Here is a 20,800-nt window from a genome sequence, read left to right as displayed (position 1 = left end):
AAACAAACCCAAGAGGGTGAGGGTTAGCAACAGAAGAAAAAGCTGCTTCTTGATTTGCGCTCTTCGCTATGAAATCTAGTCCAGTACGCGAAATCGAGGGTGGGGTCAAGTGTATGCGGGGTGCTCCGGAGTCGACAGTTTCGCGTGTAAATTCTGGCTCAAACCCTTTCAGACTCTCCCTTGCTCATGTTTTCTCTCATAATTTCATCAGTACCGTGTTCCGTGACCCACGAATGCACATGTGCTGGCAGGTGAGCGCGGCAGGCTCCGCCCTGTCGGCGGTGCTCACTGGTTGACAGTACGCTCTAGGTGGCGTGTGTTTCAGAGAGTGGTGAAGAGTCGCGTAGAAAGTGAACGGTTGTCCTGCAGCTAAATTGTGGGTTTTCCGTGTTTCGGCACACAGGAGTGGAAGGGCTCGTGACTCTTTAGAGAACTGCTGACGGGAAAAGTTTTCTAAGAACCAGACCAGCCTTGTCGATTTTGGAATCCAGTCTCAACAGACGAGGCGGACGGAGAGTTTGAACGCGCCTCAAGCAAACAAGTGCCGTATACGTGGTCGTGGGCATCTCTGAATATTCGAGATTTTTCCACGAAACAGATCTTCACTTCCGGTTTTTGGAGGTTTGACACTTCTTCGTAGACAGGCCACGTGCAAACCGACGGATTCGAGGGTGTGAAGGCCGGAACTGCGAATTCGAGAAGCAGAGAGGCATCGGTCACTCTCTGCGTCGCAGATTGCCATGCGTCCGAGCCGTCTGGCTGATCTGGGCAGCCGTGTCGCGAGCGGCGAGGTTGAGAAAAGATAGCGAGACGTGCTCGCATACTCGTCCAACGTTTCTGCACGAGAATGTAGAATTCAGCTGTGAATCTCCATGACGTTTGTGCTGCCGCATCGGGCCAACGCATTTTCCGTTCTTTCTGGGCTTCGCAGGAACAGTCGTCCCTCTGCTGTTGCGCTCGCAAGTCGAGGCCAACACGGCTTTCTACACCAATCACGCAGTCGCGCGGCCCACACGAAGGTTCTTTGCCCGAGAGAGCGACTTGCTTTGCATTCGCGCCGTGGAGAAACAACGGAGGCAGAAAGCAGTGAACATAATCCGCAAACACCTTCTGTCGGCGGGTGGGGAAGTCGAAAAACTCCGTCCACGCCAGACCTTGCCCGAAGGTGCCGCAGCGCTCAAAGCTGCGCAGGTGCTGGAACGACGCTTGCTCGCGGTGTCGGTACCTCGTTCTGTGCAACAGCAGAAATAGCGTTGGGTTTCACGGCTTCGCGTCGCGGAATCTTCTCTTCACACCCCTTTATATTTTAGCGGGCTTGAATAGTGCTTCTTTCTTTTAAAAAGGCGGGCAGAGCACTGCGTTTAGAGGCTGATTTCCGCCTTTCTCCAACGAGTCACAGATGTCCGTGCGTGTGCGCGGGTCACACTGCACGCGCCAGGCGCTCCGTGCACGCGCGTTCCAACGCGAAAGTTCGGGTTTTGTCTCTCCGTTCGTCGAATTTTCCGCGGAGCAGTCGATGGAACCCGAGTCTGCCCTGAGTGTGCCGCGATCTTTCATTTGGAATTCGTGTCATTTTCGGGCGAAATTGCGGCGAGTCCTGCGGCTCACTGACACAGTCGTGTCTGAGGTGTATGTACAGCTGCAGTGTGTCAGCTCCGACTCGCGTTCGTGTTCAACATCCTTTTTCGAGTAGCAGCACGTTTCTATACCGAAACTGGGGTGCATTCGTAGTTGCTCAGCATGCATTATCATTTGAACGAGCTTCTTTTGTTTGCGGCGCATTCTTCACCGCGTGGAGTTTCGTCGTGCAGTTTTGCAACACCCCTGGGCTCCTGCGGTCAACTAACGTCGACTTTCAAGAGCAGGAATTCAGTGAGGCTCGTGGAGCCACGTGAATCGCATCGAACACATTTATCGCCGTCTCTTTTGTAGGGTGTCTTCGTGCCGACACTTTTGTTTGTACACATGTATTTGTTCTCCAACGCCGCTTCTGCCGCACAGTGATTTCCGAGAGTCAACTCTTTATAGCGACTCTGTTGTCCGGCGCGGCCACAATGAATCCTCGTCCTTTTCCGCCGTGTTGGCGGGAGCCCTTCTCGATTTTGTCATGATTTATACTGTGATTGTACCTGGTTTCTTGTAGCGTAGGTTTTGTTTGTGGAGCGCTTTTCTCTGGATGAGGTGCGCTAAAAACGTAGTGGCGGTCCCTGCATCGACCGAAAGGTCATTTTCCGCCTCCAAGTGATCTTTTTTGCATCCCAGTCTCCATCGAGACCTCAACTTTACTGGCGAATCTTTCGCCAGAACCATCCACTCCGTCAATCTGGAGCTGTCTCCTGAAGAAATATTCCATTTGTTTCGCGCCTGAGCTTCCCTCCTCTCTGCCTCGTGTGCATCCTTCTTTCTTCCAGTCTCCCTTGTTTTCAAGTGCCCTTTCGGATCTCGCTGTTTGCACCTCTCTCTTCCACGTCTGTCATCTGGCCTTCTGCTCCCGTCTCTTATTTCCGCCTTTCTCCACTCTACTGTTTTTCCGTCTTTCTCTCGGCGTCCGCCTCCCCTTCCTTCTCTTCCCTTTCATTTTCAAAATGCTTCCTGTAGCTTACATGTCGACGGTGCCGGTGGCCGGCGTTTCACACGCAGCGGCGGCTTCCGAGCAGCCGGCCTCCACGGTGGTGGCAGAAAGCGCGTATCCTGCGTTTCTTTCCTCCCTCGAGCCTACGGCTTCTTCCTCCTTTCCTGGAGTCTCTCTCGCCTCAGTCGCTTCTGCGCATCTTGTCGCATCCTCTGCGACTCTTGTGAGGTCCAACAGTCTCCAGGCACAAAGCAACGCGTCATCGGCGGCTCCATACGCGTCGCATGCAAGTGGTTGGGGCGTCTCGCGCCGAAGCGTCGGCGGCTCGGCCTATACGCAGCCAATCGTGTCTTCCGGAGACTCAGTCGCCTCGACCTCACTTCTGCCTGGCCGGCGCGCGTCCGTGGGTTTCTCCTTCGCGCCTGCGGCCGTCGCCCCGACCCGGCAGATGTCTGTACAGTCCGGCAACAGCGACGGGAGCCGCCGTCGCTCAGCTTCTTCGGCTTCTCCCCCCAGCACTGAGGCGTCTCGGAGGCTCTCGACGGGCGCCGGAGAAGACGCAGGCGCTCGCGCTTCTCGCCTCGACTCGCAGGTCGTGTGGACGCCTCTGCAGACCCCCCTGGAGTTCGTTGAAGTCAACCGGGGTCGGCGCCGCAGGTCGGCGGCTTGCGCCTCGCACAGCAACTCGATTTGCTCGCGAACTCGACACGAAGTCGCCCTCCAAGCTGTCGCATCTCCGGTTTTCCCAGTCATCCAACAAGGCCCCCGAGACCGCAGCAATGACGGTCAGCTCGTTCGCCACGCCGTCCGCCGATCCTCGGCGCGCGACTCCGTGAGAGACAGGAGCCTCGCGAGCGAAGACCGAGAGGGGAACCGGCGTCTGTCTGCAGGACCTGGCAGCTCTATTTCAGGGACTCTGCGATCGCGGCGGGTGTCTGTTGACTCTGCGCTTTCCGCGCAAGCAAGTCACGCAAGCGGTCGGGTGAGGAACCCGTCCCGATCCAGACTTCCCCACGAGCAAAACCATGTGTCTTCCTCCCTCCCCCCATTGCCGCCTCTCGGCCTAGGTATGTCCAGCGGCCTCATCCACGCCTCTGCTTCTCCTTCTGGACCCGCCTTCTGTCTCATCTCCCATCGGCCAGTCCCCTCTTCTCTCACTTCTCTCTCCTCTTCTGTGGCTCCTCTGCATGCGTCTCTGCACTTCCAGAGCGTGGAGGACAGGCGCCAGATGTGCGCTCGCGCAGCAGAGGCGCGGGCAAACGGCGGTGGGGCTTCAGAGGAGGGCGCGAGACAGGACGGTCGCGATCCTAGCGTCCTATCTGTCGTCCCCGCAGAGTCTGTTCCTCGATTGGCGGAGGTCTCCTCGGAGACTCGCGACAGTCGAGAGAGACGCCTGCCCAGAGATACAGAAGGGGATGCACACGGGGCTCGGATCCTCAGGCGGCGGATCCAGATGCAGACGCCGGCGGCGGCTTTGTTGGCGGCGGCGGAGGCGAGCCGCGAGGACCCGCGGAGACAGTCCGGAGAGACAGGAGGGCGCGGGGAGAGCCGCAGAAACAGTCGCGAGCGGGAGGCGTCTTCTCGTCAGCGGTCGCATGCATCGCGGCGACGCAGTGGCGAGGCGCGGGGCCCTCTGGGGATCATCGGGGGTCATTCCCAGGGGGCTTCTGTCTCGCCTCGCCCTCCTGCGGAGACTACGAGTCTCCACAATGTCCCTCACCCTACGGCGCCTTTGCGGAACTCGATTCCACCTGCTCCGACGCAAGTAGCTCTTTCAAGCGGACCTGGTGCGGTGGCCCAACGTGTCTACGAGCCCTCAGGGGGAACGTCGCGATTCCGGAGACACTCTGTGATGTCTGCCTCGGGCGCTTCAACTCTCTCCCGCCTCGCGGGAGGCGCAGGGTGGAGCCCAGCGCCTGTCGCGTCCCAGGCCTTTCCAGAGGCCTCCGCGGCGGACGTGAGAAGCTCAGAGGCGTCGCCGAGCGTCCCCGACAGGCAGGAGCCTCGAAGCCTCGGCGCGCTTCTCTACCCCTTCTTCGGTTTTCCAGATGGGCCTTGGAGACACCTGCAGGAGACACACATGCATGCAGTTCTCGCTGCCCACGCAGAGGCGAGCGACCATGCGGAGCCTCGACGTCGCGAGTCGAGAGACCCAGCGACGAGTCGTGGAGAGGAACGCCGAAGTCGCGAGGCTCCGCTGAGCCAGGTCCAGCGCATGTTCGTCAACCAGGAAGGCGGCTTCTCTCTCCTTCCAGTGGCTTCGCAGAGGAGTGCCATGCGGGGAGCCTTGACAGACAGGGGAGTTGTGGCGACCGAGGACGCAGGCGAAGGCTCCGGGGTCGACTTCGCCCCAGTCGCCTTCCTCCCTGCCTTCACAGTCGTATCAGACGGTTCCGTCGTCGTCGAGAGCCACCCACCGGAGCAGTTTGTGCATGTGCGCCATGCCTTGGTTCCCGGTGCGCATGCAGACGTCGAGAGCCAACAGCGGGGACTCTCTCCGAGAATTCTGCAGGTACGCAAAGCGTTTCGAAGCGTCGTTCTTGACAGAGCAGCAGGTCTTTAGATCGAGTGTGAGTGGAGTTTGCTAGCCTGGCTTTCGCGCCTCGAGCGCTAATAACGCTCAGGCGTTTGGGGTGAAAGGTGAGCTTCTGTGTCTCGTTCATTGGGATGTGGGGTGTGACCGGAATGCGTTCGTCTCTCTGCTTCGTGGATCCCTCGAGATCTCCACCTTTCAGTCGCGGAGTTGTCCCTGCTGGTCTCTCTGCGGGTCCTGTTCCCAGCTGCTCGTCCTTCCCCGTCTCTCGCCCTCGATCCTTCTTCTTCTTGCCGTGTCTCACTTCACTCTCGTGTCACTTGTCTTCTCTCTCGTTCTGCAGTGGCTTCCGGAAGAGGCGTTCGATTCACGACTCGGAGCCCGCATGCGCGAAGATCTGCGCGAGTGCCCCATCTGCCGAATGGAATACGAAGACGCAGAGCGGTGAGACGCAGCAACAGACGCAAAGAGGGAAGCAGAGCAAAGAAGAACGCAGAAGACAAGAGAGAAGCAAAGCAAGATACAGACGGAAGACAACCGAGAAGGAAAAAAAGCAAACAGAGAAGCAGCAAAGACAGCAACGAAGTTGCGAAGGAAGGTGAAATCGCGCTTCACGAGCGATATAGGGAGGAGAGGCAAGGGGAAAGTTGAGAATACCGACGGATTTACTTGCTTATCGGCGGAGACACGCAAACCAAGATTTACGGTTCCCTCCTTGAGTGAATTGGGGCTGGAGGCACAGGTTTTTTGCCATCTGTCCCCTTGCTTTTCTCGCCTTCTGTTTCGGTCGTTTTCGTGACAGTCCTTGGAAAAGTAGAGTTTTTGTCCACCTCGTTGCTTTTCCTCTTTTCTCTCCCCGCCATCCTCACATGTTCGGAGCGTGCTCGCGCGTTGAACGATCACAGTTCACCTACATGCAGGCATCGTCGAGGTCTGAAACTCGGTCGTGACAGAGCTGTGCGTTTTTTTCAGACTTCGCCGCCTCCCTTGTCTTCACGCTTTCCACTCGGAGTGCGTCGAACGGTGGCTAAGAGTACGTCGAGATCTAGAGAAAGTCCACGTTTTCTCTCTCTTCTGATGCGCTCAAGAAATCGTGCAGGAGTAGCTGCTTTCTTCAAAAACGCCCACTGCTCTTGTGCTGCTCTCATCCGCTGCCGCGTCTACTGTCTTTGCTGGCTGTGGGCTGTCTAGACACCTCCGTACCCTCTGTACCGCTTCCTCGTCCGTGCTCGCGTTCGTCACTTTCGTTGCTTTGCTGTCACCTGGATCGCGTTCGTCCTCTACTTTTCTCTTTCAAACTTTTTCGAGAGTCGATTTCTCTCTTCCACAGGAACACACAAGCTGTCCGCTTTGCCGCTTCGAGGTTCTGAATGGACTGCGTTGGGACGTCGTCTCGACGCCCTCGACTTCTCGCCAGCGCTCCGGATCGACTCCTGCGAATCTCGCTTCCTCTGGACGCTCTCCTGGAGCGTCTGTCTCCAATCCTACCCCTTCTCCGTCCCCTGGCGCCGTCTCTCAGTCCTCTTCTTCACCTGACGCTTCCTCTTCTTCTTCATCTGGCGCTTCCTCTTCTTCTTCATCTGGCGCTTCCTCTTCTCCTTCTTCATCTGGCGTTTCTTCTTCTTCATCTGTCGCTTCTTCTTCTTCATCTGTCGCGTCCTCTTCTTCTTCATCTGTCGCGTCCTCTTCTTCTTCATCTGTCGCTTCTTCTTCTGGTGTCTCTTCCTCGGGTGGGTTGTCTTCGTCTTGTGCAGCTTCCTCTTCCCGCGCTGCGTCGTATGTTTCCTCTTCTGCGTCCTCCAACTCGCCGGTCGCCTCCACTGTCCCCGGAGGACAGAGAGGAGAGACAAGCGTCGTGGACACTGATTCGGTCTCTGTTTTCTCGTCGTCCTCTCCGTCGGCGCCTTCCGCTTCACTCCTCTACTTCGTGCGTCCGGCTTCGATGAACATTCCGCAGTCTCCGCGTTCACCTGTGTCGATCAAAGACCAAGGCGAATCAACATGTCTTCCTTCCTCCGCTTCTACCTCTGTCACTTCAGTCTCTTCTTCCTCATCTCTTTCCTCTTCTACCTCTGTCACTTCAGTCTCTTCTTCCTCATCTCTTTCCTCTTCTACCTCTGTCACTTCAGTCTCTTTTTCCTCATCTCTTTCCTCTTCTACTTCTTCTTCCCCTTCATCCTCATCGCTTTCCTCTTCGACGTCTTCTTCCCATTCTTCGTCCTCACTTCTTGCGTCTCCAGCTTCCTCGTCTTCGCTTTCTTCTTCATCTTCTTCTGCCTCAAATGTTTTTCTGGACACACGCACCGTGACGCCTGCAGCGTCCGTCGCTTGGGCTCAAATGAAGATGAGCTGGGAACTGGACAGACCCGCGTCTCCAGAGCCTCTTGCTTCCTCATCAGAGTCTCGCTCTTCCTCCTCGCCTTCCCTCAAGAGAGGGGGAGAGACAGCTGTCTCCCCTGTCTGCGAAAAGGCTGAGGAGAGTCGAGTGGCGAGGGAAGAGACAGAGGTCGCGAGTGCCGAAGAGGGAGGGAGAAGCGAACCTTCTTCTCTTTCAGTGCATGCATCAGTGGATCTTGGGCCTCCCCAAGCGTTTCAGTCTTCAAATGGTGATGCTTTCTCTCTGTATCCGCCAGGCGACCAGAGACACGTGGAAGATGCAGCTGCAGAAATCTCCTCTTGTCCGTCGATCGCCACCGAGCATCTGTCGCTCTCTCTCTCCTCCGCGGATCACTCGCCCCTCGAGGCCCGTGAGGTGTCTAGACACCCGACCGCGCATGCAGTCACCTCTACTCTGGAGCGCTCAACTCGCCTCGCGGTCAAGCGACAGACCCGCGGAGAAGAGAGGGGAGAACGAGGGGAAAAAGAGAGAGAAGAGCGCCATCTAGGAAGCAGTCCTGGAGGCTCGACGGAGGGCAAGTCCTCGGCGAATGTGGAGAAGAGGGGGAAAGAGAAAGCCTTGTTGGAAGTTAGGGTGGCGGCAAGAAACGCAGTGGAGTGCTCTTCGTCGGTGTTACTCCTGGAAAAAGAACCGGAAGATTCAACGCTGACGCAGAGGCTCTCCTCTGACTCCAGTGCCTCTTGGGGGACTTCGCTCGTACAGCGCTACGTGAGACCTTCAACCTTGCCTCAAAGGTTCATGCGTTCTCGCCCCTGTCCTCCCGCAGCCGTCCTTCTGTCTCCTCGCGAAGAGGAGAGTTTGGAGCGCGAAGCGAATGCAAAGATCGAAAAACCACACGACAGTCGCGGGCAAGACTCGTTTCAGAGAGGCGAGGAAGACACACGCAGAGAAGCGCATGCCCGAAAAGCCTTCCAGAGCCAAGCTGGAGACCCGTCAGAGGCGCGAAAAGACGAGACAACTTCTCTCCAGTGCTCCTGCTCTGGGATAGACTCGACTGGCAAGTTCCTCAACATGCAATACACACGAACTGAAGAGGATGACGAGACCGAAGAAGAAGAAGAATACGAAGGTGAAGAAGTGGATGACGAAGCCGCGAGGGGAGACGAGGTCGACGGAGGAGACTATGAAAAAGAAGTGTATGATGAACAGGGAAGAGAAGACGAGGCTGATGAAGAGGAATACGGAGACGAAGAAGTGTATGATGAACAGGGAAGAGAAGACGAGGCTGATGAAGAGGAATACGGAGACGAAGAAGTGTATGATGAACAGGGAAGAGAAGACGAGGCTGATGAAGAGGAATACGGAGACGAAGAAGTGTATGTTGAACAGGGAAGAGAAGACGATGCTGATGGAGAGGACGACGAAGATGATGAAGAAGAATGTGACGAAGAGGAGAGCGAACGAGAGCCAGCAGAGACGTTCGGAAAGGGGCGCCTGGTGGGTTATCCTGTGAGTTGGGCAATTGACTCAGAGAAAATCAAAAGCGAAAGCAACATTTTTTCTCTTGCATGCAGTCCGTCGCACCTGTCTCTGGAGAAGGCCCACCGGAGAGACTCAGTCTCTCACCAGAGAGCGGTCTCTTCTTATCGACGAGAAGAGAGATGAGGAAAGCGATCAAGAAAGAGAGGATTTGTGTGCACGCTTTTGAAACGTAAAGGGCCTTTTGTTCTCGCAGAAACGGGAGTCTTCGTCGCCAACAAATGTAGTGTTCACCAGTACAGAAAGGGAGAAAGAAGCAGTCGGATCGGTGAGATATCCTGCATGCAAAGAGGCAAGACACCTCGAGAAAGCCTTTGTTCACTGTATCACCCCCCGCCTTTTCTGCGAACGAGACGAGGAGAGATCTGTTGTGCGGAACAAGAAACCTCTGAGGCGAAGCGAGCGCGCTGACCAAGAGAGAAAATGTTGTCTTTGGGGGGGCGTCGTGTCCAAGTGAAAAGAAAAAAAAAGAGGGAAGAAGGAAAAGGGTGAACGTCTGTGCTCGTGCAGACACAAACATGCTTCACCTTGTTCTGAAAAGATACGTGTCCCACGGTAAACTCCAGAGAGAGACCGTGAGCCTGCTCGCCAGAGAGAAGAAGCAGAACCGAAAACGCGTAAAAAAGCAGACGACTCAGGAGAGCGGGATGCAACAAAAGTGCAAGATTCCTTTGTCTCCCCCGATGCCCTCTCCAAATATGTCTCCGAAACATGGGGAGACCATCTCTGTTTCTCAATCTCGCGTAGATGCGCCGAAGCTCCACATCTTCCCACGTCCACATATACACAAACACAGCTATATTATATATATATATACATATATTCATATACATATATATACATATATATACATATATAAATGTATATACCACGTATGTTTCCATACTTCTATATCGGTACATAGATGTATGTATCGATATCAACGCGTGCTGCTGCCACACATCTTCCCTTCTACAATGGTACGTATGCACACACATACGTATATATATATATATATGTAATAATGCGTATATATATATATATATATATGTATTCGTACTCCTTTGCATGCATATATGTTTATATGTATACATATATTTTACAGAGGACCACAGCAAATAAGAGGTCACGAAACCATGAGAGCACAACCCCGTCGGAGAGCTGCACATGTGCTGCGGGAGTTTTTGGAGAAGGATTGGAGTCCACCAACTAGCGGCCCTTCGAGCATGCATGCATCAAAGAAATGCACGCTGAGTTTCTCGTTCACCGCAAAGCAGGCACTTTATCGCACTTCAGATGTTTGCGACTTTAAATGTATTCCACATTGGTTGCGATCACATATCGTTCACAAGCGCAGAAAATTTATTGCTTCGTTGATTTCCGAAGATCTCGGCTAGTCGCTCAGGCGTGTGTTTCTCCCTCTGGACATGCTCGTGATCCCAGGTGTGCACGGTGATGCGCGCTTTTTTTTCTGTGTTTCGGAATGTACAACTGAAGGCGAAAATTATAATGCTGTCTTCCATGGCTTGTTCTCCACGTCGCGTACTGCTGTAGCAAAGATCAAGGCATGTGACGTCGGTTGTGTTTCTCGCACAGTTTTCAACTGTCACATCAAAGCTCCTACTCCTGTAGTTCGGTTCTCTTCTGCTTTTTGCGTCGGACATTCTGTTACGAGCCGGACGTTGTCTTCTCATGTTTCAGGAAATATCTAGTAAACGAAAGAGTCTATCACTGATAAAGAAACCTTAGAAATCAAAAAACAATGGAAGCGACCAAAGCACTTTCAATTGACACCAAACGTCACAATCCTCACGGTCTAGTCCCGGCAGGCGATTTCTTTATGGAATGGAGTTCGACGAACTCAGACGAGGTTCCTCACACACCGCATGCAACACGAGATCTCTGTGTCTCGCACATGCGCGTTGGAAGTGAACCTTTCAGGTGAGGATTGGGGAATCCAATGGGAAGGTTTGAATCATGCAGTGCGTCTTTGTAGACATCTTTGAATGTGCGCATGCACTTGTGTCTCGACCCACTGAAGAGAGAAATGAGAGGAAAAGAGCTGAATTCTCCGATGTGAGACAGACGTCGCAAAGAGTTTGGGTTTCGCGTCTCCTCAAGAGACTCTCCTGTAGCTAAAACGCAGACTCAAATCTATTCTCGAGAGCGAAAGGACGTAGCGAAGGTTCTGTGCGACTCCACAGGCGGAGCTGCGGGAACCGTGGGGGGGGCAGAAACAATGGACTTCGATTCTATCGGACATGTCTTATTGATCTACGATTCCTCTTTGAGACTCGAGCAAAGATGCTGTGTGCTCTGTGCGGTTCTGTGTGGCGATTGTGTCTGGTGCCTTCGCGTTGCCTTTCGCGTCTCTCGGCTCTTCGTTTTTTCTCTGCTTCCTCCATGCTCTCTCTCCTCTCTGCTGTCTCCTGGGGGGTCGGCGGAAAGACCTTCCATGCCCGAGGAGACTCACGACAGAAGCAGAGACAGCCGTGCACAAGAAGCTACGAAAATGAGAGAAAGAGGAGAACGAAAGCCGGAAAGAAGCAGTCCACGAGAAGCGAGCATAACACAAACCTGTGTGGGTTTCGGTGAGATAACCGGACCGCCAGAAGAAAAAGACCTAAGAAGCGGGCGTCGAGAGCACGAAGGACATGTGAAGAAAGACGGGAGATTCCAGGCACAAAGGCGCGTCATGTGTAGCGGAAACACACTACACAGAGAAACAGACGGTGCGAACCTCGACAGCAGAAAGACTAGAGAGAGAACGAGAAGCGTCTCCACAGACACCGGACGAGAAAGAAGAGTATCGGCATTAATGAACAGAGAAGGAAGAAGCTTGACAGGGAAGAAGAGACAAAGACGCATCTATGAAGACAAGAGTAGACAAAGAAGCATCTGCACAGACAGGAGCCAGAAAGAAGACGATCGACATAAACGAGTGGAAAGGAAAACGCTCGTCAGGAAGGACTAATGGAGAAGGAAAAACTTTCGACAGAAACGAGCAGGGCAGAACCTAAACGCGGGAGGAGGGGTGAGAGATCGCGTGTGGTACTCCGGTGAATATTTCCAGGACTGAGGAAGCCGAGACCTTCACGCGATTTCTTTCCAGCTCTGCGGCGACCCTGGAGAGCCCCCAAAGGTTCCTTTGAATCGAAGAAGCACACAGTTTCGAGTCGTTCGAAAAGCCATTAAGCGCAGGTTGCAGGCACTGCGGACGGTGCCGACAACTGAGGTTTTTGTCGACAAAACAATCAGAATTTTCCATCGAATCCCTGAAACCCCGTGAGCAAGAAAGCAGGAAAGAAACGTTTCTTCTCGATCGTCGAGCACCAGTTCCAGGCCGACGTTAACCGACCGTCTATACAGCTGCCTGCATCGAAGAAATTGTCTCCTCCACTTCCGTCGAACGCGTGCCTGAAGAAGTCGCACAGAATCTGCTTCCTGCGGAACATACCCAGAGCACAGAGAGAGAGAGAGAGCAGGCGAGAGGTGAAAAACATTAAAAAAGACGGCGCTTCACGCGAGGCGGCAACGGGCAAAAGAAATGGCGTTGACGCTCGAAGCGGCGACGTTAGAACAAGTTGTTTTGCTTCTCGAACAGACAGGAGAGAAAGTCACACATAAGAGCCGAAGAAACGCCCAGCTACACACTGTACCCCTGCACAGCTCTCTCGACGTTGCTCTCGTGCGTTCGTAGATCTGTTCGTCTTTTCTCTCCTTCCATGTTTTCCTTTCTCCCGCGTTTTTTTTTCGCCTTCCATGTTCGCTCCTGCCTCTGTTCTCCTCGCTGCGCTTCGCCTTTCCTGTGTCGTTCTTCCCGTCTAATTCTTTCTCGTCTGCCCCTGTTTTCGGTTTTCGCGCTGTTCTCTCCGTTTCTCCCCTCCCTCAGTGTCCTTTCCTTCGATTCACTGCTTCAAGGAAAGCTGGCGCACCGCAGGGCGTGGAGGCCGCCGAATTGGTTGTCAAAGTAGTTCCGCATCGCTTGCTTCGACTCGTACACTTCGGGCAACTTCTCCAGGCAGAGCACCAACGGTCCTAGAATCCGAGGAACCTGGAGACGCACATGCCGCATCTCACCGCGCGTCTCTTCCCAACTGACACCCGGCCCTCGGAAAGGCGAAAACGAAGCGCGGCGAACGGATCCACGGACATCAGCACAGGCGCGCATGCACGGTGCGTGGACGAGCGAGGAACAGACAGAAAGAGAGAGGAAAACAGAGAAGAAGCGAGCGAGAAGGAAGGGCAGCGACAAAAGCTGACGCCTGGCGACGGGTGGACCAAAAAGCCACAACGCCTGTGAACATCCTATTGAACACGGGCGCAGGGGACCCCTCAGGAGAAACGCTTCTGCATTTGAAGAGATGCGGCTTCCCACTGAGAGGATGGTCGTCGCAAAAACGGACGCGCAGCCGAGAGAAGCTTGTTTTTAACGGAGCCTGTTACCTGAGTGTACTTGTCGATGAACATCAGCGCATTCGGGACATTGTGATCTCCCAAATGAACGACCGCAGAGCCCACCCAGGATGTGGTGAGGCGCTGGACGCGCTCCAAAATGGCGTACATCGCGTTGCTCACGCGCGGGCAATCTTGCACTCTGAAAATACACATCCACATACATACACACAAAAATATAGACAACTACGTATACATACATATACATACATATATATACATATATATATATATATAAATATATAGATGTATAGATGTATGAATGGGTGTTCACATTGTTTTCTTGCAGACGAAATGGCATTTGTTTTTGTGTTTACCGGTTGAGGCCCTGGCCGGTGTCTCTGAGGCGATAGCAGTTGCCACTGTGGAGCATGTCTGCTTCTGCCATTTGCCAGAGGACAAACATTTCGCTGCAGACCTCGCGCCACAGAGTTAGCGACTGAAGGACGTAGACGAACTGGCGACTGCGGCGGAAACGCAGAACAGAGGCGACGCAACGAGAGGGACGTTGTGTCCACGAAAGAACGACTTCTCCCACCGGCGAGAAAACGGCGTCTGGACAGCGAGAGAAGAGGCGAACCACGGACCCCGAGGAAAGGGAGAGATGCCGAGGAGACTGAACCCTCGACGGCTTCATGGAGAAGACAACGAGAACGAACGGGTCACAAGGAGGCAAGAAAAAAGGAGACAAAAAGACAGACAGAAGTTGGAAACGTGATCTGCAAGACGCAGGCGAAGATTCACCCAAGAGCAGGTGTGTGGCTGTGAGACAGACTGGAAAAAACGAGCCGAAAAAGCGCAAACGAGACGCCGGGCAAGGGATACGACAGACACAGAACCGGGGATGTCCATTTCTTGAGGATTTACTGCGCTACGTCAGAAAAGACAGTTATGAAAGCACTCGAGCTTCTCAGGTGTGGTGTCGTTTCGAAAGCTCCCAGACCTGTGAGAATGCGTCAAACGGGCACCGCCAGTCCCCGAAGAGATGGCAAGCGAGTAACCTTCCTCAGGCTCCGAGGGGTCGAAGTATTGTCGAAGGAAGCTGCGCAAGGAGAACGAGAAGCAAGTCAGGAGAGGACTGTGTCGAAAGAAGAAGAGGCAGGGAGAGAACGAGGAAGAGCACGCGTGGATCGAGGAGAAACAGACGCCACAAGGAACGCCGAGAGAGGAGACGAGAGCATCGGTTCCTTCAAAGTATCACATTCGCATGTCTGGTTCGCAGCGCGTCACTGTACCAGCGAGCAGATGCGCGCGGATCTCCAGAGAGGCTGGGTCATGGGTGCGCCTCTCGACTTTGACAACATCCGCCACAAGGAATGCCGAGAGAGGAGACGACAGAAAACAAAAGCCACTGAGACTCTTGCCGAACAGACGCCTACCCAATCATGCGGTCGCAAGGTTCCCTGTTGAATCGGAGATACGTATTGTGGTCCCCGAGAGAGTAGAGACACTGCTCAATTTCGTCGGGGGTCAGAAGGTCGCTTCTCTCGTCTCCCGTCTCTGCGCGAAGCCCCTCGTCTCCTCCACTGTCGGATCTCTGAAAGAAAGAAAGGCCTGAAAAGACGACAGCCAACAAGCAGACTTCTGCTCGCGTTGACTCGGGAGAAAGAGGAGGCGACGGGCGAGAGCGAGAGAAAGGAAAGGTGGAGGAGAGAGCAAGAGAGGGAGAGAAAGAGAGAGAAAGAAACGTATGGACGCAAAGGGATCTTGGAAGACTCACGGAGTCCAAAGAATCCTGGAGAGTGCTTGGGGACATCTCGTCCCGCATACTTTCTCGCCAGCGTCTTGATTGCGTTCTGCTTCTCCTTGATTTCTCTCTGAATCTGGGCGCGACTCTTTCCCTCCGGCATGATTTCTGCGCCGTTCAAAAGCATAACGACACAGAAAACGACAGAAGCTGAAGAGTCTTTAGGATCCGCTTCGCCAGAAGCAGCTCACGATCGCCAAGCGAAAACGCGTTGCCCAGACACACGCGGGAGAGGTAACAGAGAGGACCAGCACAAGCAAAACGGCGCTCCCCCCCATCAAAACACAAACAAAAAAACCCAGCAGAGACAGAAGAGGAGACAGGAAGGCGGGGAGACACGAGAGGTCGAGGAAACAAAGAGACAGCGACGAAAGCAAGAGCGAGACACACGGCACTCCTTTCAGAGGTACCCATGGTGGCGACGCGAACGAGAGGATCCTTGAGAAGCTGCAAGCCGTTCTTCTTTCCCGCGAGCAGGGAGTAGACCGTGTTGACTGAAGAAACAAATTCGCAAAGACTGAGGTGAATGGACGAACGCATTCCACAGCGTTTCGTAGAAAGAACTGCGAAGAAACAGAGAATCGACGAAGCGCGAAACAGCCGAAGGAACAGATGCTGAAGGAAGTCCAAAGAAAAGAAAGGCTTGAAGCATCGCGTGTCACAGACCCTGACATACGCGGAAAAACGACAACAAATCTGTCGAGAGTGAAAACGGCTAGATCCGCGGAGACTGAGAGGTTGCTCAGGTCGAAGCGACATTCTCGAGGCTCTCACCAGGGGTGACGCAGTCGAACTGGAGCAGCTGCAGCACCTCAGGTTTCTTGGCATCCATCAGGAGGTAAATCAGCTTTCCATACGCACTCCGCATTCGCTCCGGATTCAGAATTTTGTAGCGACGCCCGATCTCGAAGACCGTCTGAAAGAACGCCCTGTTCGACACAAAGTCATGGTCCCGAACGAGCCGCTGTCCCTCTTCTGCAAAAACGGCCGAGGCAAAGAAAGCGAACCAGCAGCATATGAGGAAGCTACGCTGCATGCAGGCGATGCAGGCGATGCAGGCGCGGTCCTTGATTGCGTTCTCTACACTGTGAAAAGCACAGCGCTCAAAGCTTGAAGACACAGGGCACTGGAGATGGAAAAAGAGACGAGCACCGCGTAAACCCGCAGAGAACAAACTCAGGGGGCCATGCCTGTGTCTTTCCTGAGATGAAGGTTCTCTGTGGTGGAGAGTGTCGACAAGGAAAAGGTCCTGCGCAGACGGCGACATGTCTGGTTGCATGCAGAAGGAAGAAAACGGCAGAACTGACCGTAGTTGTGCGCGAGAGCGAGGCCGGAGAGAATGGCACAGACTTGTCGAATTTCTCTCGCCATTCGTCGCGCCTTGCTGCCGCCACAGAGAATGTCGATTTTGTCAGTGTACTCCGACACCTCCAGCGTGCTCTCCAGGAGTCGCAGAAATACGCGCTCTGGGCGCAGGCAAAAAACCAAGACAAACGAGGTATATTTAAGACAGGCAAAAAACCAAAACAAACGAGATATATTTAAGACAGGCAAAAAACCAAAACAAACGAGATATATTTAAGACAGGCAAAGAACCAAAACAAACGAGATATATTTAAGACAGGCAAAAAACCAAAACAAACGAGATATATTTAAGACAGGCAAAGAACCAAGACAAACGAGATATATTTAAGACAGGCAAAAAACCAAGACAAACGAGATATATTTAAGACAGGCAAAAAACCAAGACAAACGAGATATATTTAAGACAGGCAAAGAACCAAAACAAACGAGATATATTTAAGACAGGCAAAAAACCAAAACAAACGAGGTATATTTAAGACAGGCAAAGAACCAAAACAAACGAGATATATTTAAGACAGGCAAAGAACCAAAACAAACGAGGTATATTTAAGACAGGCAAAGAACCAAAACAAACGAGATATAGTTAAGACAGGCAAAAAACCAAAACAAACGAGATATAGTTAAGACAGGCAAAGAAGCGAGACAAACGAGCTTCGGCTGTACACGCCGGGGTCCGAAGCGTCCCTCAGTCCTCCACGACGACTCAAAATGTACGGTCAAAAAAAGCCAAGAAACGCATGGAGAGGTGTCTGAGATCGCCGAGCGCCGGCTGCACACCGTCGGGATGAGGAGGTTCTTGAGTATGAGCCAGACAGGTCACGGCGCGCTTTCAAGTTCAGTCGATGCAGACAGCTTTGCCGTCTGTGGCGGGGAGGTCCCTGCGTGGAACGGGGGTCACGGACCGGGTGCGTTCTGCGAACTCACCTTCGAAGGTGAGTCGAAGAGGAACGAATCGGGCGACGTGCAAGTAGTCTGACGATGACGACGGGTCTGCGTTGCTTTTATTCAAGGAGTTTGAAGCAGCGACAGCCGTCGCTTGGTCCGCGTCCAGCGAGGAGTCTGCGTCGGCTTGGCGCTGCTGCTCTGCGACCTGGTGAAACAAGAAACAGACACTCTCACAGAGACACTCGCGTAGCCGCAAATAGAAACAAAAGGTGAATGACGAAGCTGCACACCGTCGAACGAAGCCAAACAACCCGTCAACTGAAAGAGTTTTCCGCCCCACCGTCTTGCGCGGGGTACGTCCAGATACAGAGTGTACGTTTGTTTCTTCATGCATCAAAACGATGTGAACCAAGCATGAATACCTACTTATATATACATATATATACATACATATATGTATAAGCATGGATTTATATTATATATTATATATATATATATGTGTGTGTGTTCATGAGTTGATTTTCTGGAGAAACGTAGAGGGACGGGGAACTTACCTTGCGCACAGTGGCAGCCACATCGGCGGCTACGTTGTCGAGGACGGCATCGAGGGGATGTTGCCGTTCACAGATTTGGTCAACCACTGCAAAAGACAAAACAACAGTTTCCCCTGAAGCCTTTCCTCCGAGAAGCATGTCACGAAGTCTGCAAGAACCGCAGCGCTCGCAATATGCTCGAGGTGGACTCAGAAAGACGAAGGATCCATGAAGACACCGAACGCCCGTTCGCGGACGCCACGGAGAGGCGACGGAAGTGGAGAAGCGAGGGGAAGACAGACTCGACTCGAGCAAAGCTGAGAAGAGACGCGACTGATGCAGGAAAAAAGGACCTTGACTCGTCGAGGGTGAGAGAGTCAGGAAGCAGGAATGCGTTGCTTCTGTGGAAGCCTCCAAAGGCAAGGGCGAGAGACAAAAAGTCCAGACGGGAGACGACAAACACACCACTGGAATATACGTCGTCGCATGTGAAGGAAATACACACTCGAGGATCTGACGTCTCCAGCGTGCACGTGCGAATCCACCGGATACTTGTCTAACCATGTAGCCCTCTTCCCGACGGCCGCTCTAAGAAATGCAGAGCCTACGACAAGCATACGCAAATGCTCAAGTGAATTCTGAGCAGATGGGAGCGGAATCGAGGCAGAGACGGTCGTGGCGGAACGCCCCGCATCGGGAAGGTCTTTTTTGCACTCGAAAGGCGTCGCCTTGGAACTGAGCATTCTTGTGTCTCGCGTTCGCCGGAGCGGTGCTGTACCGTCAAAATAGCCTACCTTTCAGGAGCTGGTTCTGATTGAGGCTGCTCAAGATGGCAATGTGTTCCTCTGAGAGATTGCGGAACCGACGGCGCGCAGCGTCGTTTGAAACCTCGTCCTCTTCACTGTCCGCCGTTGGGCGCAGCCGAGCAGCCTCTGCCGCCGCCTCAGCCGCTTCCAGAGGGCCTTCCAGAAGACGCGAAAGATGGTCAGAACTGGAATTGGTCGCAGAGGCGGGGGACGAGGCGCCGCGGCACCCGTCCTCGTCTCCCGGCGGCTCGTAGAGTGCCATCGAGACGAAGAAGAGAGCGGAACTGCCTTGAAGAAAAGACGCGGTCGGTAGTTTAACTGCACCCCGTTCGATGAGAATGGGTGGAACGGGTCGGCGGAATCTGTGCGGCGGCCAGGCAGAAACGTGAACGTACGCCTCGCGGGACCACCGGCGACGTAAGGGGGGACGGAGAGCGCTAAAAGAGCGGCGTTGTCTTGGGGAAAAGTACGTGGAGAGCGGCGGACATCCGGAGGCTTCCTGCCACACGGGAAGTGGGCGGATACAAGCAAAAAAGTCGCGAAACAGCGCGGGAGAGAGACATGGAACGGACAGGAACGCTAGAAAGCCGGTCGGCCCGGGCGCTGTCAAGTGAAAAGCGATGAGAAAGCGCGGGAGAAGCCAAAAGAAATGGAAAACCTGCGAGCGGAACCGCCGAGGGACGCGAATCGAGCTCTACCGGACTGGATGGCGAGTTGTACAAACGGCCGAAATCGCAACGGTGACCCGATAAAGGCCGTGAAAATCGTGCACTTGTCGCTTACACTACATGCTGCGGTGAAGCGCGGAAAGAGGGAAACGTGAGGAGGGAAGAGTGAGCGGCAGCGACGGACGACCCGTGGACGCTCGCCGGAGAAAAGAAGCGCCGAAAAGAAAGATGCGCAAAGTGAGGATTTCAGCTGAAATTGTACGCGACGACGAGAAACAGAGGGTCAGCTTTCCACATGTATGACAAAAACAACGCCACAGCTGGAGCAAAAATGTGTGTCCGGCAAAGAAGCCCCAAGCGTTCCTCTTCCAGAGAAAGGTTGGACGTGGCAGCACACGGGAGGGTGCCTCGCAACACCACTGCCCTCAGACACATTTTCGTTCGCACGATGATGAATCCAGCTATTTTGGGGGCCCAGACCCGGCAAAAATTAGCATTAATCCTTGTAGAAACGCTCCCGCAAAAGCAAGCCTTTCGCCGGACATGAAAACGACCTACCCCTCAGTGTGCCGGGACAGGACTCAACAGACTTGTCTACATTCTTCAAGGTCCTCGTGACCAGACTTAAACCCCGTTACAGAGCAGGGACAGTCAAGGTATGCAGATGGAAAGATGCGTACCCAAATGCATGTTTCAGCAGGCGTGTCTACGAGAAGGCAGACACATAAAATTCAAGGATCATCGAATAAGGGATGGATCTGTAGTCACTCATACGCCAGAAGGCGTTGCCCACACCGGGAAATCTGCTGGTTCCGCCGGTATGCGGGGCAAGGCTATTTCACGAAAAGTTCTCAGATCCAGCAATGTCCTGCGGCAAATACAGAACCCGAGGTCTTGGGTAGGTAAACTAGACAAAGGCAGTGGTCGTCCACCACTGTGTTGACCTCGAAAGGTGACAGACCCTGCGGCGTCGTTGTCTGGCCGCTGACACGCAAACGACACGGTGATGACGGGAAGAATGGCGTGCTCTCAGAACACTGGCGGGAAAGGGAACGTTTAGCAAGACGATAGAGCTGAGGTTGGCTCCAGTCCCTTTCACATCGGTTATGCTGTACGCGCAACATACGTAGTTCTGTTATCACCCTTATTAACAGCGAGCTCAGGGGAGTTTGTTGCTGGCATGTCTGAAGACTCGCAGTTCCTGTCACGAGGGAGGAGACGACACCTGAAAGCCGAAATGCACCGTGGAAAACATGCTTGGGCATCTGAGTTGACATGTCCAGCAATGCTACGCGAAGCTGGAACCTTCAGATAACTCTGAAACGGGGAAGAACTAAGGCGTAGACAGTCAGAGAAACGCAGTGTTACTTACCATGATGG

General features: G+C 53.7%; 3 protein-coding genes across 3 annotated transcripts; 1 reads left to right on the top strand and 2 right to left on the bottom strand.

Moving 5' to 3' along the window:
- Positions 1 to 26: 26 nt before the first annotated feature.
- Positions 27 to 1,162, bottom strand: TGME49_277730 (hypothetical protein). The gene has a single exon (XM_002370437.2). It carries the CDS (start codon positions 904 to 906, stop codon positions 454 to 456), a length of 453 nt encoding a protein of 150 aa, XP_002370478.1. The 5' UTR covers positions 907 to 1,162; the 3' UTR covers positions 27 to 453.
- On the top strand, positions 645 to 10,527 carry TGME49_277740 (zinc finger, C3HC4 type (RING finger) domain-containing protein). The gene is made up of 4 exons (XM_018781777.1): positions 645 to 5,084; positions 5,449 to 5,549; positions 6,078 to 6,138; positions 6,436 to 10,527. The coding sequence occupies exons 1-4, from the start codon at positions 2,586 to 2,588 to the stop codon at positions 9,106 to 9,108; spliced, it is 5,334 nt and encodes a 1,777-aa protein (XP_018635158.1). The 5' UTR covers positions 645 to 2,585; the 3' UTR covers positions 9,109 to 10,527.
- A 1,023-nt stretch (positions 10,528 to 11,550) lies between these two features.
- On the bottom strand, positions 11,551 to 19,670 carry TGME49_277760 (adenylosuccinate lyase, putative). Its single transcript, XM_002370440.2, has 13 exons — positions 18,741 to 19,670; positions 17,968 to 18,053; positions 17,453 to 17,618; positions 16,471 to 16,629; positions 15,938 to 16,138; positions 15,574 to 15,657; positions 15,137 to 15,271; positions 14,796 to 14,970; positions 14,360 to 14,458; positions 13,734 to 13,880; positions 13,408 to 13,558; positions 12,897 to 13,015; positions 11,551 to 12,405 (listed from the first exon to the last, which is right to left on the bottom strand). Exons 1-13 carry the CDS (start codon positions 19,012 to 19,014, stop codon positions 12,216 to 12,218), a joined length of 1,986 nt encoding a protein of 661 aa, XP_002370481.1. The 5' UTR covers positions 19,015 to 19,670; the 3' UTR covers positions 11,551 to 12,215.
- Positions 19,671 to 20,800: the final 1,130 nt, after the last annotated feature.

Source organism: Toxoplasma gondii, chromosome XII, assembly GCF_000006565.2.
Source record: "Toxoplasma gondii ME49 chromosome XII, whole genome shotgun sequence".
Lineage (NCBI taxonomy): Eukaryota > Apicomplexa > Conoidasida > Eucoccidiorida > Sarcocystidae > Toxoplasma > Toxoplasma gondii.
The sequence above is the reverse complement of the archived record's forward strand: the minus strand, read 5'-3'. Positions and strand labels throughout refer to the sequence as shown.